Source organism: Archocentrus centrarchus, chromosome 13, assembly GCF_007364275.1.
Source record: "Archocentrus centrarchus isolate MPI-CPG fArcCen1 chromosome 13, fArcCen1, whole genome shotgun sequence".
NCBI classification, from domain to species: Eukaryota; Metazoa; Chordata; class Actinopteri; order Cichliformes; family Cichlidae; genus Archocentrus; species Archocentrus centrarchus.
The window spans coordinates 4,970,401-4,997,625 of record NC_044358.1 but is presented as its reverse complement, the minus strand read 5'-3'; the positions used below and the strand labels follow the sequence as shown (position 1 = coordinate 4,997,625).

General features: G+C 40.0%; 1 protein-coding gene across 2 annotated transcripts in view; it reads right to left on the bottom strand.

Moving 5' to 3' along the window:
• Positions 1 to 27,225, bottom strand: part of myo18ab (myosin XVIIIA b) — a 172,399-nt gene that overhangs the window by 38,527 nt on the left and 106,647 nt on the right. For both annotated transcript variants that reach the window (XM_030743863.1, XM_030743862.1), the window contains exons 28-37: positions 26,364 to 26,518; positions 25,813 to 25,936; positions 25,189 to 25,296; positions 24,848 to 24,940; positions 22,639 to 22,749; positions 19,546 to 19,650; positions 17,757 to 17,903; positions 17,010 to 17,123; positions 5,664 to 5,780; positions 712 to 795 (exon numbers count right to left, since the gene is read on the bottom strand). In XM_030743863.1, coding sequence (XP_030599723.1) covers positions 712 to 795; positions 5,664 to 5,780; positions 17,010 to 17,123; positions 17,757 to 17,903; positions 19,546 to 19,650; positions 22,639 to 22,749; positions 24,848 to 24,940; positions 25,189 to 25,296; positions 25,813 to 25,936; positions 26,364 to 26,518 — 1,158 coding nt within the window. The remainder of the gene's footprint in view (positions 1 to 711; positions 796 to 5,663; positions 5,781 to 17,009; positions 17,124 to 17,756; positions 17,904 to 19,545; positions 19,651 to 22,638; positions 22,750 to 24,847; positions 24,941 to 25,188; positions 25,297 to 25,812; positions 25,937 to 26,363; positions 26,519 to 27,225) is intronic.

Below are 27,225 nucleotides of genomic sequence, written 5' to 3'. Positions count from 1 at the left end.
TCAAAAGTTTGGACACACTCAGGTGAGTGTAAAAATTGGTAAAAATCTTATTGAGATTATAAAAAAATCTCCTTTTGGAGACTTTCAGATGCAAAGTGGTGTTATGGTATTATAACCAGCTTTATATAGATAGAATAGTGAGGTTTACTGCGTTCAAATGATGCATAGTTTGGGATGATTAAGATTCAACTTGAGCTTTTTCATACAGAAGAATGACTGGATTTCATTCTCCCCATCACTTACATGGAATAAGTATTATCAAGGGATACTTCTGTGGTCGAATGTTGTGAATTTTGAGGTAAACACAAGTTATGCTCTAGCCCTGCAAACAGATCCCCCTAACCTGCCCATATTAGACTTTTAACAACACCCTTATTCAAAATTTCAAAAATTTTATCATCAAATTTCTTTCTTCAACATTACAGCAGTTTTTTTGGTGGTAACACAAACAGATCATTCAAACTGAATAAAAGCATAAACCTAGCTTTACAATTAGTTTTTCAGTATCAGTCGTGAGTCCTATTTGTAATGATGCCAGGAATGAATTCCAGCTCACTTACTCTGTCCTGACATATGTTTTAAATATGAACTATTTCATACTATTACAGCACTCCTTTTCCATTTTCTGTGCTTTTAGATGGAGTAAAAAATGTACCTGGCTGTCTATGTCACTCATCCTTTTTATGCCAAGACCAGAAAAACAGAATCTACCTTCTCCTGAACCTCCTGCTTCTCCTTGAGGGCCTCCTCAAACTGGGCTTGAAGGTCACTGATCTGAGCCAGGTTCTGAGCAGACTGAAACCACAAAAAATATGGAAAAACAAGTTATGAAGCAGCTCTAGGACAGTTGATATAAATATAAAAAACCTTTTTTCAAAAATACATTTAGAAAATGTGACGTGATACAATATAGAGAGTAAACATATATCCAATCCTAAAAAAAAGAGAATCTTTCAAAAGCCAAAAACAACAACAACAAAAAAAAAAATGTATACTGTAATAAGTATGATGCCAACATAGTGGCATTAATTTAAAAAACAAATGTTGAAAGATTTTTTTTTCCCCCAGCAAAAGGACCTCAATCAATCACATTTCAATGTGACCTATGTGAGACGAGTGCTTTTCTTTACAGCAGATGAAGCATCTATTACAGAGAGCCCCTCTGAGAATTCAGGGGCTTCAATTTAGACAGGAAGGATTGATTCAGTTGGAGCCAATGGAGGCAGATCACTCATCATCCCATCAGCAGTGGAAAGGAGGCGCTTTTACTCTGTTTTCAATTCCATTTGCTGCTCATCTGGACATATAGTTACATAAATATTAATGAGGGCCACTCAGAGCTCAACAAAAACCACGGCTCTGCAGAAATAACTGTTGACAGGGACAGATGGTATTGTCAGGAAAAAAATTAAATAAACAATGTAAAGGATTTTGCATTATTCATATCCACTTTGGAATACTTTTTGAAAAAATATGGTGGTAGAAATTATATGGCATTGCAGCAATTAAAAGGCTTTGCAGCCAGTGTTAATTTTTGGAGGGGTACTTTATTAACATTGTCATTATATAGTATAAATCTAACGAAGCAATGTTGGCTCCATTATGTATAATACACCACAACACCGCTAACAGAATACACATTACAAGTAGGCATGTGGTAACATACCATGTATTCATGATATGTTACCACTGTAGCTAGTTCGTTAAAGATCTTGGCTGGCATGTTGACAAACAATGAGCCCATCCATTTCCCTTTTCACTATAACATTTCTTATTTAGAGAAAACAATCAGCTGATACATCCATTTAACTGCTTAAAAATCTGCATTAGCTTCAGGCCCAAATAAATGCTCTAGCATACGTCATACTTAACATGTTATTTGCCCATTTCCAGTTCATGTAAGTACAGTTTACTCAATATAAATACTCTCTTTTGGCTATCTACATCAATGAACAGAAAGTATTCCAAACCACAGTTCAGTACAAGCTCCCTTTAGGGCTCATCACAAGGGGATCATCTGCCTCCATCTCACACTATCCCTAGTATCCTCCTCTGTCACACCAACCCTCTCAATATCCTCCTTCACTACATCCATCAATCTTCTCTGTGGTCTTCAGTTTTTCCTCCTTCCTGGCAGCTCCATATTCAACATCCATTTTCCAGGGCATTCTATCCCGCCAGTGCCCATGTCCAAACCATCTCAACATCTCTCTGATCCTGTACCTCCAGGTCACTCCCAATGAAAACCTTAACATCTTCAGCTCTGCCACCTCTTTTTGTCATTTCCATACCATACATCATAGCAGCTCTCACAACTGGCTTGTAACCCTTCCCTTTCCCTCTTGCTGCTATCCTTCTGTAAGAAATCACACCTAAAAACCTGTCTCCACCCACTCCACACTGCCCACACTCTCTTCTACTGTCCTTTACTTTGAATGGTTGACCCCAGGTATTTAAACTTGGCCACCTTCACTACCTCTACTCCTTGCAGATTCACTGTTACATTGGTCTCCCTCTCATTCCCACATGTATTCTGTCTTTCCTCTACTGACGTTTATTCCTCTTTTCTCCACTGAGTCGTTCCATCTCAAACCACCAAATCTTTAGAATATTTTCTGCTCTACAATCTGAGATTTGGTTCAAAGTTTTAACATATATAATGACTGCTGTGAAATTTTAGCTTCATATATCAAACCTTTTGCAGAATCTCGCAAAAGTGCATTTTTAATTTTTTCTCCAATTTCCCTTGAGAGGCTCCACAACAGTTATGTCACAATAATGCAAAAAAACAAAAAACAAAAACAAAACAAAACAAAAAACAAATAAACAAAAACATGTAGAACACCTTTTAGCATGAAATGCTATTTTCATTCAACTTTTATAATGGATTGAGCAAATATGACACAAAAACAAAAATAGTAGATATCCATCCATTTTATCCTGTTCAGGGTCACGGAGGGTCAGGAGCCTATCCCAGCTGTCATAGGGTGAGAGTTAGGGTACACCCTGGACAGGTCGCCAGCCTGTCGCAGGGCTAAGGCAGAGAGACAGACAACCATTCACACCTATGGGCAATTTAGCCAATTAACCCAACCCCACTAACTGCATGTCTTTGGACTGTGGGAGGTAACTGGAGTACCCGGAGAAACCCCACTCAAACATAGAGAGAACATGCAAACTCCACACAGAAAGGTCCTGGCCAGATGGTGGATTTGAACCCAGACCTTCTTGCTGTGAGATATTACAAACAGGACAAGTTGCGAAAAAACGACGAAATTCCGAATCTTTCGACTGCAAACTTGTCGTGTAACCTGTATACACACCAAGTTTTTGCGAATAATTCGTCCTCATAAAATGCACTGTGAAAAAAATGAGGTCGACATCAAGCGATGATGTAATGAGGTCCTGATGTTTCTAAACAAGAGAAGGAAGAAACAGATTCCGGGTTCATCCATCACATGAGAAAGCAACAGCAAGGAGAATTTAAAGGTTTGATCCAGGAGCTGAAGCTCAATCACGGCTGGTTTCAGGACATCAGTGGGCAACGTGAGCGCTTGTTGGAAGTTGGGGCCGCATCTGAGGACAGAAATCATTTCAGTGACTTGATTGTCCCGGAGCAGCGTCTAGCTGTGTGTCCGAGGAAGAACTGTATTATTTTACTGTTCCCATATCACTGTATTGTGTCAGTGCACATTTTGAGCTATGAGCTTATATTGACAAATGCAGCACTCTGATTGGTCAGATCTGTTTATTCACTTGCGAAAGTCAGAAAAATCAAACTTGATCTGAAAAAAAAAAAAAATGCCACAAATTCATTCTGTGAAATAACGCGGTTGGTGCGAATGGCTGCATTAAGAACAGGCGAGTCCGAAAAATATTTTTAAGGCACGAAACATTTGCACGTATTTTACATGTCCGGTGTGTAAAGGCCTTGAGGCAGAAGTGCAAACCACCACTTTACAGAAAGGCATAAATTTATTTATTTTTTTCCATATTTTAAATAGCCAACACTCAGACATGTATCTGTCCCAAATTACAGATCCTGGTAACAAAGACCAGTGAAAATTTCAGGCTTTTTGTCTTGTGTGAAATAATGGTCTGAAAGTGGGTCAATGGACCATGTTTCAAAAAACATATCTTGAAAAGTATTTGATTTCACAGCAATTTTTGTATATGTCCAAACATTGTACCATAAAATCTTTATGCAAATCGGAGACAGTCAAGCAGAAGCCCCGTGTTGGTTTGAGATGAATGACCCCAGTGCATACCTCCACCTCTCCAGGTTTTCTTCCACCTGTTCCCTACTCTGTGAACGTCTGCGAACATCATATTCCACAGAGACTCCTGTCTGAGCTCATCTGTCAACCTGTCCATCAACACTGCAAACAAGTAGGGGCTCAGAGCAGACCCCTGATGTAATCATACCCCCACCTTAATCCAATCATTCACTCATTTGGCACAGCTCACCACTGTCCCGCTGTCCTCATGTCCTTCACCCTGACACACTTCTCTGTCACTTCTAACACAATATAACAATACCACTTCTCAACACCCTGTCATATGCTTTTCTAGATCCACAAAGACACGGAGCAACGCCTTCTGACCTTTCGTATACTTCATTAATATTCCCAAATCAAACATTGCATCTTTAGTGCTCTTTTTCGGCATGAAGCTGTACTGATCGCCCCCTCTTTTCTGAACCAAGCTTTAACAACTCTTCATGGTATGGCTCATCAGCTTTATCCCTCTGTAATTACTACAGTTCTAAACATCACCCTTGTTCTTGAAAATCATTACAGTATACTATTTCTCCATTCCTCGGGCACTCTCCAAACATTGTGTTAAACAATCTGCTTAAAAAGTTCACTGTCTGCTAAACATTTCCAGTACATCTTCAACTGTCAACAACTCTGATCACCCACTTTATAATATCGTTATGGAACAAAAAAAACCATCATTACTGGAAGACTCCTCGTACCCACAGCCATCAGGCTTTTCAGTTCTCACACAAGTATAGCAGATAAGCTATGTCAGACATACATGAATTTCCCTCTGGGATCAATAGTTATTCTTATATTTAACATATTTAACATCCCTAAAGTACACAGACACAGTTGCAGCTTCAGGCTTTAGACAAATAACCCCACCCCCACCCCAAATGCAGCGTTTTATTCTCAAGAGATTGCAAAATGCAAAGAAATGAGACTGAAAGCAACAGCAGAAGGACTACTAGCAAGCTAATACTTTACAGTTCATCAGTTTTACAATGTTCACTTCACATTTATATCCTCCCTGTGGTCCAGGCCCTGTTCTGAATACCAGCTCAAATCAGTTTTTTAGCATTTCCAGATTGTTGCCAGATTCAGTTTGAATGGGAAAACAATGTGAAATGTAACCACACGGTTAGCACACTGAGCTCTACGTTTCTGCACAGTGTACGGCTGATGAAGGAAGAAATGGTCAAAAATGTCTCCTCGGGTCAGAAAACATCTGATGGAGGCTATTACTGCTAAGTTCACTGCATCCATTTGTTTAGTCAGATTGAGTTTGCCTATAAATGTGACTTAGATGAAAATCAGACATTTTATATGAATTAATGGTCATTTGAAATGAATCACTAACTTTTTCTTATCAGTGTACATTAAACTGGACAGAACTCAGACCTGGGCAACAGCAGCCTTGTGTTTCTTCATCAGCTCATTGAGGTCCTCCTGGTCCTCCTCCATCCTTGACTGCAGGTCATTCTTCTCCCTCTGCAGACGACTCAGCTGCTCCTCCAGCTGAAATAAAGAACGATGATAATAAATAGATATATTAAACATCAAGAGAGAAGGAAGGCAAATGCTTCTCCAAAAATATTAACAGCCTTCACAAGATTCTAGATGAAATTGTATGTCATGTACACAGGCTTCTAGCCAACAGTTTATCGCCCGGTGCTGTGCTTAGCTGAGGGACTGTCACACCAGGCTGACAATTTCACCTGTTCACTAATTAGAAAGCAGTCGTCCAACAGCCAGCCCCCACACTGGGTCGTACAATATCACCGCCCCCTTCCTGATTTCTTAGTTTGTTCAATATTTCTCACATTTAAATGTTTCAGATCCTGAAACTAATTTTAATACTAGACAAAGATAACCCGACTACATACAAAATGCAGTTTTTAAATGTTAATTTCATCTATATAGGCAAAAAAAAAAAACCCTATCCAATCCCACCTGGCCCTGAGTGAAACAGTAACTGCCTGCCCGCGTGGACCTGGATGTCTTACTATAACTGATGGAAACCTGAATTCTGCTCTCTACCAGAAAATCCTGAAGAAGAATGTCCAGCTTTCAGTTCATGTCCTGAAGCTCAAGCACACTTGGGTTATGCAGCATGACAATGATCTGAAACTGGTTTTTGAAGGTTTTGGCGTGGCCTAATCAAAGTCTGGACTTAAATGAGATTGAAATGATTTGGAATGACCTTAAACAGGCCGTGCTCTAAAACCCTACAATGTGGCTGAATTAAAGCAGGACACATTGCCAGTTTCTGCAAACAGTTCTTGTAGCCAAGAGTGGCACCACCAATTATTATATTGAATTTTTCATGTTTGTCACATGCAAGTTGACAAAATGCAAAAAAAGAAGAAAAAAAAAAGGAAAAAACTTTTTGAAGGCCCTGTAGCTCCAATTATGAAAAGTAACATTTATCTATTATTATCAATTACTAAGTTGTAAGTCAAAACTACAGAAAGAGTACTTTAAGATGTTTAAGAGCTTGTAGAATATGCTTCAAAGTAAGATGAGTCAAAATATAAAAGAATCCCAGAAAAGCAGTGAGGATAATTTGGCCTAAAATGACTGCATTAGTCAGTGTGGCATATTGTATTATTGCATCATAGTTAATCCTATTAATAGGGATCTGGAACTGCATAAGTTGCATAAAATGGATAGATGGGCAGATGATCCACTGAATAATTTGTTAATTGTGGCTGTTCTTTCTGGCTACTGTAGACTGGTATAATTTTTTGAAAGACTAATATATAAAATTTAGTGCTTTTTAAACCTTTTGAAACCAGCAGGTAAACTTTTTTTTAAAGCATCTTTACCACAAAATGTACCATCTTTAACATAACATATATGTACACTGCTCAAAAAAATAAAGGGAACACTCAAATAACACATCCTAGATCTGAATGAATGAAATATTCTCATTGAATACTTTGTTCTGTACAAAGTTGAATGTGCTGACAACAAAATCACACAAAAATCATCAATGGAAATCAAATTTATTAACCAATGGAGGCTTGGATTTGGGGTCACACACAAAATTAAAGTGGAAAAACACTACAGGCTGATCCAACTTTGATTTAATGTCCTTAACACAAGTCAAAATGAGCCTCAGTATTGTGTGTGGCCTCCACGTGCCTGTATGACCTCCCTACAACACCTGGGCATGCTCCTGATGAGGTGGCGGATGGTCTCCTGAGGGATCTCCTCCCAGACCTGGACTAAAGCATCCGCCAACTCCTGGACAGTCTGTGGTGCAACGTTGGTGGATGGAGCGAGACATGATGTCCCAGATGTGCTCAATCGGATTCAGGTCTGGGGAACGGGCAGGCCAGTCCATAGCTTCAATGCCTTCATCTTGCAGGAACTGCTGACACACTCCAGCCACATGAGGTCTAGCATTGTCCTGCATTAGGAGGAACCCAGGGCCAACCGCACCAGCATATGGTCTCACAAGGGGTCTGAGGATCTCATCTCGGTACCTAATGGCAGTCATGCTACCTCTGGCGAGCACATGGAGGGCTGTGCGGCCCTCCAAAGAAATGCCACCCCACACCATTACTGACCCACTGCCAAACCGGTCATGCTGAAGGATGTTCCAGGCAGCAGATCGCTCTCCACGGCGTCTCCAGACTCTGTCACGTCTGTCACATGTGCTCAGTGTGAACCTGCTTTCATCTGTGAAGAGCACAGGGCGCCAGTGGCGAATTTGCAAATCCTGGTGTTCTCTGACAAATGGCAAGCGTACTGCACGGTGTTGGGCTGTGAGCACAACCCCCATCTGTGGACGTCGGGCCCTCATACCATCCTCATGGAGTCGTTTCTAACCGTTTCTGCAGACACATGCACATTTGTGGCCTGCTGGAGGTCATTTTGCAGGGCTCTGGCAGTGCTCCTCCTGTTCCTCCTTGCACAAAGGCGGAGGTAGCGGTCCTGCTGCTGGGTTGTTGCCCTCCTACAGCCTCCTCCACGTCTCCTGGTGTACTGGCCTCTCTCCTGGTAGCGCCTCCAGCCTCTGGACACTACACTGACAGACACAGAAAACCTTCTTGCCACAGCTCGCATTGATGTGCCATCCTGGATGAGCTGCACTACCTGAGCCACTTGTGTGGGTTGTAGAGTCTGTCTCTTGCTACCACGAGTGTGAAAGCACCACCTACATTCAAAAGTGACCAAAACATCAGCCAGAAAGCATAGGTACTGAGAAGTGGCCTGTGGTCCCCACCTGCAGAACCACTCCTTTATTGAGTGTGTCTTGCAAATTGCCAATAATTTCCACCTGTTGTCTATTCCATTTGTACAACAACATGTGAAACTGATTGTCAATCAGTTTTCCTAAGTGGACAGTTTGATTTCACAGAAGTTTGATTTACTTGGAGTTATATTGTGTTGCTTAAGTGTTCCCTGTGTTTTTTTGAGCAGTGTATATATGCATTACTAATACTGCAGCACTGGAAGCTGTTTTGGACTAAGGCATGTACAGTCAGCTACAAACAACGCAATTTAACTCACAAATAGTACAGCTCAGGAAAAATGAACACGCTGACAGATGACTCAGCACTTGCAGACTGTGAAGTCAAACCTAATATATGTGTTCATGTACCAGACTAAAAACAAAACTCAATAGCTCATTTTAAAACTTCACTTTTAAATACATATTCACATACTGCAGCTATAGATGTGAAAAAATAAAAAGGGCAGCTATCAAAAAGGATTCTCAGTAGGTTTTCTTCGCTCGCTAAAAATCAGTTCATTTAGGCTCTAATAATCAAAATCAAAAGCAGTAATCATCCTAACTGACAACATCATAATGATCACCACTGTGGTGCTACAGTAAACCCTACAAAGCCCTACAAAAAGAGCTTCAAGGAAACATGTTTATTGATATAACAAGAAGCAGTTTTAATAATATCTTTTTCCCACTGTTACAAGATATCAATGAATGTGAATGAGCAATCCTCTGACTGTGACCCAGGACCATTAACAAATCTTTACTGGAGGAGGATACGACTTGTTCTCTATCAGCTCTTACTGGATTTGCTTTTTCCAACATATATAAATAAGCTACTGTTAAATAAATGTTAGTAAATATTTGCAGCATGGAGCTTGTGGATGTGCCAGTCTGTACACAGTAGAGGTTTTTTTTTCTGAAGAGAGCCTTTATTAGCGCCTACACAGGCTGCTCTGATCGTGGGACTAACTGGGGCTTATTTAAGCTCCCAGACATAACCAAGATATCCAAAGAAAGGCTAAAAGCTGGCAGCCTTTAACCTTCAGCTGAGAGGAAGGACTGTGCTGAAATAATCCTATTTTTGTAATGAATGATATACAAATGACTGACACACAAAACAAGAGGAGAGGTTGTTGGTGCAGGGCAATGGATTAATAAATGACTAATGTGACTATGTGAAAAGGCTAACAAATCAATTTGCACACTGAGATGTGAAGAGCCAGCAAAAGAGAAACAGTCTGAATGGGATGAAGAATGATCCAAACATTCTGAATCAAAAACAGTTTCAATATATGGATTTAGATCATAGGGGTAAGATTTTTTTTTTTTTTTAAACCACCAAGTGCTCAGACTTACCAAGGTGTACTTGATGTACTAAAAATAACTATGTAGAATCTGGGGCAAATTCATTTACATATCACACTTTCCTTTTTTAAATCCACTGCTGAGTGCTTTTATCAGTGCTGAGTGCTGATAAAAGCACTGAATGCATCTCCAGCTCTGCAGCGTGTGGAAAACATTGTGACGGACACTCGAAAAAAAGTGCGAGTACCCAGCATCAAATTGTCATTTAACACATTTAACAATAGGCTGTCAGTGCGATCTCAACCCAATTACATGGCTGGGCTCTTTGTTTTTTACTCTTTTATTTTCCCTCTTAGATTGCCGCGGCTCTCTGTGGAAAAATAAAGCTGTTGAAAACATGTGCAGCAATTTTCTCAAAACACTGCAATTACAGTGGGAGAGCCATGCAAACAGCAGCCATCTAAAAGAAACATTATTTGAATGATTTTATCTCTATTGAACTGCAGTGTATCATATGGCTGGGGCTGCATCAAAAAGTCCTCCATTTATACAATTACCATTTCTGTCATTAGTTCTCACAGCCTTCTATTTTCCCAACTAACATAGGTCATTCTAAAAAATATCATTTCAAAACAAAAAGCAAGACAGTCGTCTTAATTCATTATCGTATCTTATATACCCCGTCTTCACTTTGTACTTAACAGATTACACATTCTATCAAAGTAATTAAGCTGTATTTATGACCCAAGATCAGTATTTTCTGCAGTACAACACTCTTCAAAGTTCTCCAAACAACCTGAAACAAACCAAACTGACAGCTGAGACTGAGTCATCCAGACTAGTGGGACTCAGTATATTTTAAAGCATACAGGGAGTAAGTCTGAAGTGGAAGAATAAAATCTATTAATTTACTAAAAATAAACGACTAAAGTATCCCATTTTTAATTTACAGCCTCTGCATCATGCATCTATCAGTGATCCTTGAGCTAATTCTACAAATTAAATTATGTCCATCCATCCATCCATCCATCCATCCATCCACTTATCTGCGGCTGGGTTGTGGGTTAAGAAACCTAAGCAGAGAAACCTACACCTTCCTCTTCCCAGCCACCTCCCCCAGCTTAACCGGGGGAACACTGAAGCGTTCCCAGGCCAGCCGAGAGATATAATCTCTTTGGCGTGTCCTGGGTCTGCCCTGGGCCTCATCCTGGTAGGACATGCCTGAAACACCTCACCCAAGAGGTGCCCAGGAGGCATCCCAGTCAGATGCCTGAACCATCTCAATTGGCTCCTTTCGATGTGGAGGAGTAGTGGCTCTACCTCTGCTGGATGGCTGCACTTCTCACCCTCTTTACCACAACCGACCAGTGCAGTGTCTGCATCACTGGAGATGCAGCCCCAGTCTGTCAATCTCACGCCCCCTTCTCCCTTCACTTGTGAATAAGATCCCGAGATACTTAAACTCCCACAGACCACAGAGCAGCTCCAAAGACCTCCAACATCATCTTGCTGCAGATTCAACTGCAGATTCAACTATTCAGCGCACTTTGCACAAGGAGAGGCTATATGGGAGAGTAATGCAGAGGAAGCCTTTTCTGCGCACACACCACAAACAGAGTCGCTGAGGTATGCTAACGCACATTTGGACAAGCCAGCTTCCTTTTGGAATAAGGTGCGGTGGACTGATCTTTTCTCTCCCTTTGGTCAGTCAACTGTTCATTTTTTTCTTTCCCCCAAACCACAGATTTTTCAAAGCATCCTATAGAGTGTGTAAATGTGAAAATGTCAGTTGTGTTTCAGTGTGCACAGGACAAACTGACCTTTTCCAAAACTGTGACCTGGGGTTGTGTGCCAACTGACTCAATAAGACAGCCCTTATTTTCATCCAAGTTTCACTGTGTTGGCTCGCACTAAATGCCCATGCAGCTGAATGCTCAGCAGAGCTCTTCATTAACCTGTATTCATGCTGACACTGTAATTAGAAATAATTAGTAACTAGTGAATTTTCAGTGGGCTCTATCATTTTGCCACTTTATACTCACTCATATTCTATACCATATGCTTTCTATTAGGACCAGTGAAATCTAAAATAGACATCAATCAAAACTACCAACTGAAAGCGAACTCACTCCTAACACTCTCAGTGTTCTGTCCAATAAAGGACCTCCTGTTGCCTCTTTGCAGCCATCCTGTAAATTACTGCCATCTGGTGGTTGCGGTTGGCTACTGTCTATGGAGCTAGCTGGACTAATAGCCACCAGAATCTAGTTTCTGCTATTTTCATGGGCACATCCATGTTCTGTTAACAGAGGCTGGAGCACAAAGGAACTGTTACAAAACAGTTGTTTGTGTACACACACACACACACACACACACACACACACTGCAGATAAACCAGAGCTCTCTGATGAGAGTCAACACTAGTTTGTGAAGCAAATGCCCCTGGATCTGCTTTCACTGCTCTGTGACAAGGTACAATCTGCCTACACATGCGCAGACACTTGTGGAAACAGCAAAAAAAAAAAAAAAATACTGTCAGCTGCCAGTGGTACCCTCAGCCTCCTGGCAGCTGACAGTATTTTTGGGTGGCACTCGTACTGCAAATACAAGTTCTAAAACACATAATTATAGGTTTCAGTAGATCTTATGGGGTGCATATGAGCCTCAGTGACTTTATTTACATATCTATTCACAAGCAAATGCTAAGTAAGAACCACAAATATGAAATGATAGTGGTAATGCATAGAAAATTTTGAATCTTTAATAGTTCCAATTTTTCTATGCATTACCACTGTTATAGAAGCTTACAGGCACTTTCACTGTTGTTAACTAATCTATATCTTTAAAGTTTTTTATGATAATGTGATTTTCTATTTGTTCTTTAACTTTATATTTATGTCTTTGATGTTGTATTTCATCTTGTACATCATTTATGAATATGTGCACGTTTGTATATTGGCATTTGTGATCATGATCAGATGTGTGTATGTATAGGGTGTGTCTTGTAATGCTGTCTATGAAGAAGTTGTGCCTGGGTTGTGTCTCCTTTTACAACATAATAAATAAACCCCTGAGAATACGTCACTCTCTGTGACTCCTATTATTATGGTAAGAACTAAGTCGTCTGAGATTTTTAGCAGATGCATCTAATGCACCAATTTGAATATCCCATATCATTCTCAAGTTATCGCATTCACAAGACTTTCAGAAAACATGACCTCTGACTTTTACCTTGAGGTCAAAGTCGCCAACATTCAAACTCGTCTGAGATTTAGTACATCTATGGCATGAATTTGAACATCCTAGGTCACATGGTTCTCAAATTATCACATTCACAAAGTTGAAAATTTAGGCTGAGGGTTAAAAAGTGTGTTAACTGATTGGCCGGCTGCTGACCTGTTCACCAAACCCAGTTATGAGTTCACCTGAGAACTAAAAACACTAAATCAATCATCCTCAAAACTGTTTTGCTGATATAGATGGTTATTATTATAAATAATATATTATTACAGTAATACATAAAAATAAAAAAGCAAAACCTTTTTTCCTAAAGCCAGTAAGCATACAAGGGGGCAGTACAGAAAAGTATAAAGTACAACATTTGCCCCCCACTGGCCTGGGGGACAAGAAATGGTACACTGGACACTGGAAGTAATAATTTATTACACCTCTTCAACCCATGCAGAGTTCAGCATAAATGAAAGAATAAAAGCCAGGCAGCACAAACCTGTGAAATCACACTTTGTTTTAATTTGGTCCAATTTGTCTTATTTGTATGTTAAACAGTGCTGGAAGATTTTTTTCTCTGCTTTATACTGGACTTTAGCTACATTAGAACCACTACTGACCACTCAGTGCTTTTTTACTGGCTTGACACTTGATACTGTAACTGGGTGTGCAGACAGTTTTCTATCACAGTGCCAATAATATAGATTTATATGAACTTTTTTCTTCTTTTTTTTTTGCTCGTGGTCTGTAAAGAGGAAGAATCGCTCTGTGGTGATTACAGGAAAATGCAGATCAACCCACCAGAAGCTCCAACTCTTCAAACCAGGTTTAGTGCAAACAAATGGCTGACCTTCCACCTCACTACATCTTTATGGCTTTAATACAGTCTGCGATGAAATCAATGAAACACTAGAATGATTATATTTGTCATTAAACAATAAATAGATTTTTGAATTCCACAAGAATTCATCTGTAAATCTTTTGACACACCTCAGACTCCACGATGCCATCCATCCATCCATGACTTGACTGTGGACATAACAGCAAAATACAGAGTCGATCTTTTTGAGGAGCCTTGTCTTATTTAAATTGGTTTTAGCAATATGTTAACAACCATTGTGTGACAGACAGTAGTTTCTCTTAGCAGGCAGGTGAGGAAGCAGAAGGAGATTAAGCTCCACTGATAGAGTGTAGGAGTGCGAGTAAATGAATGGCGAGAGAAACGTGGGAGAAAGAAAAGGCACTTTGACCGATGTGTGAAAACCAGATTACCATGGGAACGGGGCTTAAAATAAGATCAGTCGTTTCAAAAAGGACAAAATACATAAAGGTCAAAAAAGATTAGAAGAGTTTCCAAAAGGACAAAAAGAAAACTAAGGAGGCTTAGGGAGATTAAGAAGAGAGGTGTTTTGCAGAGACTAACAAAAATTATCTTCTTGAAAATTGGGAAATATTTAAAAAAAAAAATACAAGTGAAAACCAAAATGAGCAAGAGGACAGGACAAGCTCAGAGGAAACAGGTATGTCGTCAAACCCTCTGACTAATCTGTGGCTAAAAGCAGAGATTCAACATATGTACTGATGCCACACTTCCTCCACAGATGGTGCAGCCTTATGGAAACTTTAAGAACAATCCCTGCGAGACTGCTTTAACTTTTTCTTTCTTAGCACTTTATATGCTGATGTCACTGCTACACCACCTGGTCGACTGCTGTCTGTTTGTCGTCCATCTATTTTGGCTTGTTTCTACCTGCTCTTGTTTGAATAACTTAATAACTTTAACAACAAACACTTAACATGCCAGTTAGTCATTTTTTGCTTTGTGGACTTTGGCTGCTACATACACCGTAAATACAGACAGATTCCACCTCAGGGACCCACCACCATCAGCTATCACCAGTGCCACCACTCACTGTTCTGGCTGTTCTGGGTGGGTTCCACTCAGTCAGAAAATAGCCCACCTGGAAGGTCGGATTTCCAACCTACCCAATCCAGGAGAATTAACTACTGCTGGACTCCCTGGCTGCTGAGGCCTCCTGCAATCTCAGCAAGCACACGTCCAGAGTCAGGCATGTTTGCTGCCACCCACGATGAGTATCCATGGCCCAGGCTTGGAGCCAAACCCAAAGCACGGACCTGTTCCACACCGGCTCCTTCTGAGAGAGAAGAGACCAAGAAGAAACTCCTCCTGCACTCCACCACCAGTATCCATCACCCTGTCTAACAGGTTCAATGTGCTAGGGAGGATGCAACACCAGCAACTGTCCACTGTCAGTCTAACCACAGCCAACCCTGTACCAGAGTCAACCGCCCAGAGAGCCAGCCGAAGACCCAGGATGCTGCTGCATCCAGCAACCAGTGCAAGTCCCTGGTACTCCACCTCGAGGCCAACAAGCTCAGCACCAACGAGTGTTCACAGATGGCAAGTGACAACCCTTAATATTGGCAACTCAATAATCAGAAATGATAAAACAAGCTCAGCTATAACCCAATGTTTTCCAGGAGCCGATGTCAGAGACAGAGGAAAGAATTACAGAAGTTTTTGTGAAGCGGTCGGGCATAAGAAAAGTCGTTGTACAGGTAGGAGCCAACGACATCCGCAAAGAGCACTCCGAAGTAGTCAAAAAAGGCTTTGAATACTTATTTTGCTCACTAAAGAGACGTGTGGTATTTTCCACTCAGCCACTCCTGCAGCAGCAGGTGAAATCAATCTGACCAGTCCCAATACCGCTGATGTCATCTGGGTCCTAATGCCAGCCCTAATCGATCCCCATTTATTCCAACTGACTCTCTTGTGGAGACAGGACCCTGTGGAAACATTATGAATTCCCATATTGGGATCTCTTCATTTTATAACATAAATCCAAGTATGTTTGATCCTTCAGACTCCTCATGATCTACAATTACTAATACTTCACTTTATAACTTTCCCAAACCACTTTCTCATATTAAAGTAATCATTAACAGACGAGTCACCAACAGAAAGCCTGTAAGCAGACCTCAAAGACCCTCTACTCTTGTAAACGTTAAACCCACCCTGTCTCAATCCACTAATACCTTTTATATAAAAACATTTTTATCTTTGTCATTTGACAATTATCAAAGTTTTGAATAATTCAGTAATTAGTTGTCTCTCTCCTGCTGTCTGAGACAAGGCTTCCTGAAAGAAATTGGTGACCTTTTTTCCCACGATTACAACAAAATTTATCCGTGTTATCATCTCAGGTGATTTCAATATTCACACTGACAACAGCAACAACTCTGACACCAAACACTTCATCAGTTTATTAGACTGTTTTGATTTTAAACAGCATGTGACTGGACCCACCCATGCAAAAGGTCACACGCTTGATCAAATTTCTTCCAGAGGCCTCGATGTCACAGTCACAAAGGCTCTAGATGTTGCCGTCTCTGATCATTATTGCAGAAACATTTTTGTTCATGTGTCAAAACAAACACAAACCAACCATTCTTATGCAGATGACACAAACTTGTACTTATTTTCCTCTGATGATCAAACCTCTGTTCACAAAGTAATTGTGTCGTTGCTGGATGTCTCAAAACCTTTTAGAACTGAACAGAGACAAGATAGAAATATTAGTTGTAAATATTTTGCTGTTGGTGCTGAGGGTGCTTTCAGTTATTGTGGTCCTGTTCTTTGGAACAAGCTGCCTGCTGACCTGAGATCAATTATACCTGTGCATACATTCAAAAACAGACTCAAAACCTTTGTATTCACACAGGCTTACACACAGGCTGTTGTTTTCACTGCCTTCGGGCATTGTAAACCTACATGGGTTTTTATGTTTTTACCTCCTGTGTTAAACACATTGAGTTTGCATGTAATGAAATATAAATAAAACTGCCATTCTTATTTAACAAAGACATATAATAAATCATGACTGTCATCTAAACTACCACATGCACTGTAGACATGTAAAGGCTGACGGAGAAATCCAGAGGGCTGTACTGACCGCCTGTTTTGTTTTGGAGATGTCCTCCATCTGGACATGCAGGTCTTCAATCTCCACCTCCATGGACTTTCGAGCTTTAACTGCAGCCGCGCAGGTGAACTCAGACTCCTCCAGCTGAAACAAAGAGACACGGAGGAAAATGTATGAGCTCAGAATGACACCAAATTTACTTTGTCACGTTAGTAGGTCAGTAAATATATTATGTTTCTTCAATGGATTCTGGTCCCAGTCCAGAATGTTGGATGCAGGCAGCTACGCTTTATTTGTAAAAATCTGCTGATTTGGACCAGAGGCGTTCAGACTGTGAGGTCCCCTGAGAAGGCATGTGGGAGTGGACGTGAGGCCACAAAGAAATCTGAGACGTGGGCCACATCTGAAACCAAATTAGTACTCTTGGATTCATAACTTAGTAACATTTAAGACTTAAAGCTTAAAAAAAACTGTCACAAAAATAATCCAGTGAGACTACTTTATGGGTCCAGTGAAGTCTGTGACAATACACAAACAAGGGGACAATTTATTATTCTTCACTCTCATGGAGATGATGCTGCTTACTATAAGTGGAACGTAAAATGAGTTGACTGACCTAAGGATCTTACTTTTGCTCATTTCTTTGGTGTTCTGACCTTCTCTAAGCTCTCCCGTCTACTTAAACAGACTTTCCATCTTTCCAAGCCTACAGATGGAGTCATGTTTTTGCAACTGCTGCAGTCAGTGACTCATGAAGTCGTCTTTTTGTGGCTGTACCTGGTTCTTGAGCTGGGCAATCTCCCTCTTGCTGGGTGCATTATTCTTTATGTGGTCCAACATGATCTGAGCATCCGCCAACAAAGCCTTGGTTCTCTTCAAGTCCTTCCTCAAGCGCTTCTCAGTGTCCATGTCACCACCTCTCACCTGGGAAACAAGACCAGCAAGGTGTGGTGACTCAACTGACTGAGGGGAATAGTTACAGATTAATATAGTTATCTATAAAATATACTATAGCAATCAAGTTTTAATAATTTAAGGAAGGATCCCTACATTTTATATCATACACAGAAGTTATTACCTCCACCAAGGAAGTGGTAGCATTTGTATGTGTGTCATTCTGTCTGTAAACATGATAGCTTTGAATGAATTCTGATAAAACTTTGTAGGGGTATAGAGGGGTCTTCAAGGTCAGCTTAATTTTTACTGGTCAAAAATTGACACAAAACCTTACAACTTAGAATATAGAGAAAGTATTGCATAGATACATTTGATCTGTGACCTCTCCTTCAAGGTTAATCTGAAGGTGAACATGATGTCACACGTCACATTTGACCTCTGATCTCACTTTTACATTTCACATGCCTTTCTTTCAAGTTGACCCCAAAATGTGTTATATTTTTATAGAAAGTATTGTTAAGAGCAAGAGAATGAATCCACATAAATAAAATAATTTGATTCAAAATGATGTCAAGTGCAGTGAATTAGTTTCAACAGGGCAAAAACAAAAAACCCTCCTCAAAAACCTGCACTTTGCACTTGTTTTTACTGCATTACAAACTTCTTAAAGTACATTTAAAAACAAACAAACAAAGAAAACAAAATGAATATAAACAAAACACAATAATATTCCCTCCAAAGTAAATACTGCACAGAGAGTGAGCTGCTTTGGTGGTGATTTGATTAAAATGCGACTACAGTGAAACACTAAATATGAAGAGGATAAAAATGTTACCTTCTAGATATCATCACAAAACGTTCCCTGCAGATTACTGACTAAAAACAATCATTTTTGCATTAAAACTTTTCTGAATGTTTGAATTCACAAATAAGTTATCATCTTAGTAAGAATTTTCTCATTTGCAAAAATGTCTAAAAGTAGTAAAATATAATTTCCAACTTTTTTACGGCCACTAGTCTGAAAAAAGGGGGAAAAAAGACATCATGAAAGGAAAATAACCCCAAAAAACCTCAAAATTAACCAGTGAAGGGAAAAAATAGCTGTTTAATGTAGCATCATGCCTTAGATGCTTACATCTTTGATAGGCAAAGCAAACTAAACTTGTTTACATTTACAGTGCACAATAAGGACCACCACATTCATGAACAAAGAGTGAATTTACAATAGCCTCACCGCTCCTCTATCACCTCACTGTAAAAGCTGGACCTCAGTATGAACGTTATCCATGCCTGTGGCTCTCAGACTACACGCAGCAAAGCCAGATAAATATTTGATTCAGTCAGTATACACGACTCCCTTAAATCACATAAACCTCCACATCTCCACTTGAGCTCAAAAGCAGTAGAGCTCTGTTAGAACAAACTGTGTTACTCTTACTATCTGACCATGCTCATACAAAATGGGATCTGCAATGCTGCGAATAAGCAGAGAAAATTGACAGATGTAAGTCAAAAAGATCAAGTCCTGCTGAAACCTCAGGTTCGGTTTCTATATATAAATATACACACAGTACCAGTCAAACGTTCGGACACTGGTACTGTGTAGATTTTTACCGGCTGTGTCTCAGATGCTGCTCCAGATGCACTGCATTGTATACAGTGTAGTTACCTGATCCTGTGCAGACAGAAGCTTCGACTCCAGCTCTCTCTTCTCTTTAAGCACCTTCTGCTTCTCATCATACTCCTCTTCAAGCTGGACTTCCATTTGCTTTAGCTACACACACACACACACACACACACACACACAGACATGTAAAATCACAAGTTCTTTTTGATCACACGTGTACATAAAGTAGTGCACACATGGTGGCTGACCTATGACAATAATCATTACATAGTGAAGACTTTTAAGGTCATGTTTTAAACCCCATAGAGTCCCATCAGGCTTGGGAGTTGAGTCCCATCCTCCTGGTGATTAAATTCTGCTGTAGTGATGCTTCACTCATAATGCTAATCAGGAAATAACTTTTCAGCAGCCACCATCATAACACATTATTTTTACATGACAACTTTTGTTTTTTAGCACCGGTCAAAGTAAATTACACCTGCGACTGATGGAGATGTTATTATGAAACAGGCAATTTTCCCCACAAGATGATTTGTAATAATATCTGGACCTATGTTAGTGGCAATACTTCCAGTCACTGCATGTTAATCTGTAGGTATTGCTGAGTGACTGCCTTGTTGCCCTGCAGTGGGGGACTTGACCTTGGTATTTCCATCCTGCTAACATGTCTAAAACATCTCATCTGTCAAGGGTGTACACTGCTGGAAGAGACACATTAAAACGTACAGTAAAGGTTGTTATATCCTTTGAAGTGTGACTGTTAGGATAGTTTCATGCCAATATTACTATAAGCTATCTTGTGAGTAGTTATGACAGTGAAAAGGGCACAAACTCTGAGCAGCACTAAAGTGGTCAGGTTATTTTGATCTTCATCTGTACTGGCGTGAAATACTTGCTCGGCTAAAGTTAGGACAACATGAGGATACAGATTTTTCTTTATTTGTCATCAGGATGAGACCCATAAAGTAAAAGATACCAGGGCAACAGCTACTATTGTTTACTTATTGAACAGTAAACCAATCATTTTTATCACACTGGCTGAAAAACAGATCAATTCAAGCCTTAAAGTAAACAAAGGCAACCTCTGAGGACACAGTCAGAGGAACTGCAGGTTCTGTTATGCTGATGCTGTTTGGCTCAACTTGTCAGAGGAAAGGGTCACTGCCAATCAATACAAAGTGAAATGCCCCATCACTGAACAGTTTAAGTATGCCACCAATGTGAATCATGTGCTGCGGACTTCAGTTATTAGATTTCAACTCAACTGAACATTCACTGAGAGATTTTGGACACCATTCTCCACCACCGTCATCGAAACAACAGATGAGGGAATAATTTTTGGAAGAATGGTGAGATTTGAAGAACCCAAACATGCACTGAAGCTGTTCTTGTGGCCTGTCGTAGCCCAGCACCGTACGAACACCTTTATTCATCTTTGTCAGCCCCTGTTCATGGAAGTCAGCAGTCTGTGTCATGGCCAAACAGGCTTTTCAAAAGATTTATACAAAAGAAAAAAAGTATAGGAATGTTTCCTTCATTTAGAACATTAAAGAAAACACCTCATCAAAGTGGTTACATAAATGCAGGACTTCCAAATTTTGTCTGTGTAGAAAAAGCTAAGTGTGTGTTGGCTAATGACAGCTCTACTGGTGGAGGGCAATGCTGCAGAAGTCAGCATCAGCAAAGCAAAATGTGTATAAAAGCAGCATTAACTGTAGATATATGTGGCCAATAAAGTTAAAGATGCACTCAGAATCCAATAGCAAACCGCCCACTCACTCACTCTACTGCAAACACATTCGTTAATCCACTGAAGCTCCACCACACTGATATCATGGAGCAATTATCCTGAATAAACAAAAGCCACTCAGGAAAACATTTAATTAAAATTAACATGCATGTCTGCAGAGTACAGAGACGTGGAAACTCTACAGAGAAAGGTACTCTAGCCCCCTCCCTTACTACAAACGCATACATCTTAGATCAGTCGTTGATTCTACATTGGCGTAAATGAATCATTGTCAACTGCAAACAACCGGCAACTCATTCAGTGTATACTCTGCTTTTTCACCACATCACAGGTGGAATAGACTCCAGCGCTGCCATGACCCTGAACTGGATAAGCAGAAGGAGATGGATGGACTGAAAAAGTCAACTCATTTACATGATCTTACAAATAGTTTGAATCAATACTGTAATATCAGAGATATTTGTAGAGGTTTTTAGTTATTAACATGCACAAATATCAAAAACAAACAAGTCCAAAACTAAAGATGAATCAGATATGAATCAGTGTACTATAAACAATGCAAGCTCATAAATTTCCATAACACTAATAAACACAATCATCAACACAGAACAAGAATTAACGTCTGTAGCAAACCACTCTGAGGATCTGTGTTTTTCTTTTAACATGAATATAGTTATGCTCAGAGTCTAATGTGTAAACTGTGTCAGAGCAGTTTAAATGACAGTTTAAAGGCAATAAAAAAATTATTTGAATGAAACACAGAACGCCACTCTGTGCTGCTAGAGTTCAGCATCATAGACACAATAAACTGTGATGCAAGAAGATGGAGAAAAAGAAAGAACTGAAAAAAATAGAAAAAAATTTAATGTGCCAGTCATTTAATTAGTTAAGACTGCAGACCCAAAAAAGAAAGAACTGTTTTCTCAAACCTGTCAGACTATTATTCACTTATTGAGTAAAGTTCTGATTGGTTGTCGCAGTCAGCACACACTGATCGTAGCTTGTTGTGAAAATCAAGTCAAGTCAGGAATCTCAAATTCAAGCAGCAAGGTGAAACGATTAAAAAAGATGTACAGTAGCTCTACGGCTCCCTGTGGTGCTGTCCAGAGAAATACCATAAACCTAATGTATATGCAACACTGACTTCATGGCAGCAGGATTTGTTTTCATCATATTGTTGCCTTCATTCATTTCTCCTTTGTTGCGTGCCCTTCCTGTTTCATCACTGTCTCTGGATCTGGTCTCTAGCTGTGCCCAACAGCACAAATTTTAGTCCTGCGTCTCTCAGTCAGTAACCGGCAAGCGTTAAAATTAAGAACAAACAAAATAGCTGCAATTAAAAAAAAAATGTGTAGATGCACATTACATTGAAAACACATCCTCACCTTTTTGCTACACGACTGTCTGATTTCCTCCACTTCGTCATCTTTGCTCTCAATCTCCTTGGAATGGGTTTGACGCAAGCGCTCCATCTCCATCTCGAGACGTAGCTTAGCCTGAAAAACACACCAGATGTCAAACAGTGAAAAAGTATTTGCCCCCTTACTGATTTCATAGTTTTTTGCATATTTGTCACAATTACATGTTTCAGATCACCAAACAAATTTTAATATCAGACAAAAATAACACATGTAAATACAAAATGTTTGTTTTTAAATGATGATGTCATTTATTAAGGGGAAAAAGCTATCCAAACCTTCCTGACCAATGGGAAAAAGTAATAACTGGTTGTGCCACACTTGGCTGCAAGAACGGCAATCGAGCATTTGTGATAACTGGTAAAGAGTCTTTCACACCACTGTGGAGGAATTTTGGCCCACAAACAATTTGAAGAATTGTTTTAATTCAACCACACTGGAGGGTTTTTAAACATGTTTAAGGTCATGCCAAAACAACTCGGTCTGATTTAAGCCCAGACTTTGACGGGGCGCTCCAACATCTTCATTTTGTTTCTGAGTCTTTCAGAGGTGGACTTGCTGGTGTGTTTCAGATCATTGACCTGCTGTATAAGTGACCTTCAGTTTCAGGGTCTCTAGCTGTTCTCCATCCAATATTACTGCACATTCTCCATCGGGATTTTTTAGTAGAGAGCAGAATTCATGTTTCCATCAATAACAGCAAGTCATCCAGTCCACCATGTTTGACGGCTGACTGTTTTATGAAATGCTGTGTTAGTTTTACACCAGATGTAACAGGAATCAAACCTCCAAACAAGTGTAACTTTTATCGAGTGAGACCTTGTTTTCTTTTTAGTCAGCAGTGGTTTTTGCCTTGGAACTCCTCCATGGGTGCCATTTTTGCCCAGTCTGCTTCTTATTGTTGAATCATGAACTCTGACCTTAGCTGAGTCAGTGAGGCCAGTAGTTCTTTAGATGCTGTTCTGGGTGCTTTTGTGACCTCCTGGATGAGTTGTTGATGTGCTTTGGAGTAATTTGGTAGGCTGGCCACTCCTGGGAAGTTTCAACACTGTTCTAAGTTTTCTCCATTTGACTTTGAATACAAATACGAATACCTTTATTAGTCCCACAATGGGGAAATTACAGTTAACACAGAGACAAACACAAACAGGGGAGACAGGTGTCTGAGGTCATGCAGCCATTTTACCAGCACTACCTTTACCTTTGTGGATAATGGCTCGCACAATTGTTTGCTAGAGTCCCAAAACCTTAGAGTTGGCTCTGTAACCGTTTCCAGACAGACAGAAGTCAATTTCTTTGTTTCTCAGCTGTTTCTTTAGATCATGGAATGATCTAAAGTGTATTTTGAGAATAAAAACTTAGAAATCAGGAATGAGGCAAATACTTTTTCACGGCATTGTATGCTCTGCACTCACTGACTAAAGGCACACTATGTTGATGTTCAATCTTTGCCTTGGTGGAGGTATGTGCTCAGTGCTCAGTGTTTGACTGTCAACAAGACATACCGGTGTGAAGGAGTGGAAAGTGTACAAAAACAAGAACGCACTAAATTTTGGTGCAAATTTTGATCACTTTCTTTTAAGATGCAGGGTGCTAGAATGACTGTGGATGCAGACCGCTAAAGCCTTTCATGTTCTAAACTGTCATCATTATAATGTAAAAAAAATGTGAATGCAGCTAATAATAGCCTGAAAATGCTTTTAATGCTAAAATTTGAAAAAGTAATTCACGAAAACAAACAAAAAGCTTCTAACTGCTAACCCAGAACTGTTACAGTGGATAATTTTTCAGATTATGGACTGAATTAGTGGCTTAGTCAATTTTACCAACATGGGAGGGAAGAGAGTCCATCAAACTGTTTGAAATGTAGTAGCACAGAGTCGCCTGTCAGTCAGTACAGTTGAAGCAACATAAGCAGATTGACAACAGAATGATGGGATTTTGATTGGCTTTATTTTGGCTGCTCCTGATCCATTAAACCTGCTATTTGATTGGCCCCAAAAACAGAGAGAAAGACAACTGAATGTTGAGTTTAAATGTGAATGAATGTTTATGTCTGTGAGATGTGTATAACACAGCATGGGTTTATCTACCAGAACATTTCTGGCTTCTTCTCCCCTCCCTGATCAAAAAGCAAAATCCAGCTTTGATTGGAACATTGTTTTTTTTTCTGTACCTGCTCCAACATCTGAATGGTGCCAGCCTGCTCATCAAGCTCCTCCTCCTGGTCTTTCACCTTGGCCTCCAGATCACGAAGCTGCTTCTTCACCTGGATAGAAAGATAATAATATTACAAAGTTAGTGCATAATATCCAATCAATATTTATTTAAACCTTTATTTAACCAGGCAAACAGATTAAGAACAGTTTCTGATTTACAACTGTGGCCTGGCAAACGGCAAAGCCTTTTGAGGGGAAGGGAATAGGGAGAATTAATATAGCATATCTATTTTTGTTGGGTGTGCACTGGTATAAATGACAGACTGGATGGCTTGGCTAAAAAAGGAATCAGAAAGACCTTGGCCAGCGATGCCTCATCCTTTGATTCTTGGGAGTTGAGATCCTGCAGCTCAGCCTCCTGCTGCTCCAGCTTCAGGTTGACTGCACAAACTTCCAGGTCCTTGTCCTGCAAGACAGATGATTAGAGCCAGAACACAGAAAAGGGAACTGACACACGTGCACAATGGGGGAAAGCTGAGCTGCTCAGCTCAGCAGGTAGCCACAAAGTGGACATGCACAGCAGGGTATTTCCATAAGTGAAGTTCATAATTACAAGCTTGCAGTCTATGAACAAACACAGCACGACCCTGCAGATCTTATGTATCTTATGTAATATATTACAACTATAATCATGCTCCATCAAGGTAGGAGGAAATGTGTTTAAAGGCATGCAAAAGGTGTGCAGATTTCAAAAACTGTAGAGACAAACAGGTTCACGTGACATGAGGCAGGCATAATTAGAACAAAAAGTTGCAATCTTGGATAATATTATGCCACTATCCTAGTAACTACAAAGAAGTCACTAACAACTCTTTTCATGCAACTATATAGGCCGTTTACACTCAGGCTGATATAAACATAAAGATGGTCTGTACTGCATAGCCTCTTTGGTCACGATACGGGAATTTTGGTGGACACAGACCTCCAGCTGCTGCCGGAGGCCAAAGACCTCTCCAGTCAGCATGTCTTTCTCCCGAGCCAGTTTTTCCCTCAGGCTTCTCTCCCTCTGCACTTCATCCTGGGCTGCACTCAGCTCACTGTCAAACCTTTCCGAAGACACACAGACATCAAAATTGCTATCGCTGCTCTGACACAAACTAAATTCATTGTGTGAAAGCTCATGAAAAATTTAGTCACTTAAAATGAGTCGAGATGGTAACACAGACATTCCTGCATATTATCATAATTTCAACAACAGTATGCATTTTCAGCAAAACATACAGGTACAAAGCATGTCTGTCTCTCTCGCTCTCTCTCTCTCTTAAACACACACACACACACACACACACACACACACACACACACACACACAGTGTGCAGCAGTCCAAATGAGCTGGAGACTTGTTTGCGCTCTTTGCACAGAATGACACTATAAACAATCTGGAACACAATGTTTTTCTTCGCAGCTATTATTGTTATTACAGGACATGTGCACGGACAGATAAACCTGACTGTGTGTGTGTGAGTACTGACTTCCTCTGCTTCTTCTCTAGATCATGATTGCGGCTCTGTTGGCCCTCCAAGTGAAGTTTGGTGTCCTGCAGCTCGGCTGTCAGTCGCTGGGTTTTCTTCTTCAGCTGCTGGATGTTTCGCTGAGACTCCTCATAATCAGCCTCCAGGTCGCTGATCTGCACAAAAAAAATGTTTCAATATTTTGAGACGCCTGTTTGATGAACACATGAAAAATAAAGTCAAGCAATATGCAAGTGTTTTCTTCCTCTTGTTTTTACGACAGCGTATTAAGGCCATTGTAGGTTAAAAACAATGTGAAGCTAGGGGAGCGGGGAATGAGATTAGTTAAAACTCAATTTTCTAGCAAAAAAACAAAATCAAATGTCCTTTGAGTTATATAATCATAAATGTGCTTGTTTTGTGTGCCTGTGTTTGTTTTGTTAAGGAAACATTATTTGATCTTGAAAGGTTGATAAAACTTTATCAAACCACAGTCACCTCCACTTGCTGTGTGGATGGCCAAATCAAATTCTAATTATCAATTAGATAAGTAATTGTGTAATTGTGATTTTAGCCCAGAAGCTCCGTATTATCAGAGGCTCAGAAGAGATACTAGTTAAGCCCAATTAGAAGAAATCAACACACAGATCTGGCTGAGGTGGAACATCCCAGTGTATCAAGAACTACAATACAATAGGCAGATCCAAGGATAGCACTGGTTACCATCTGCCACACTGTTAGACAAATTCACTGTGTTTCCTGTGAATGTATGAAATACATGAATGAATATTTCTCCCTTTCCAGGACTCCTAACAAGGAGTCACAGATGAGCAATAATAAAAGCATCAAAACTAAAAAATAAGACATATGGAAACATGCAGTA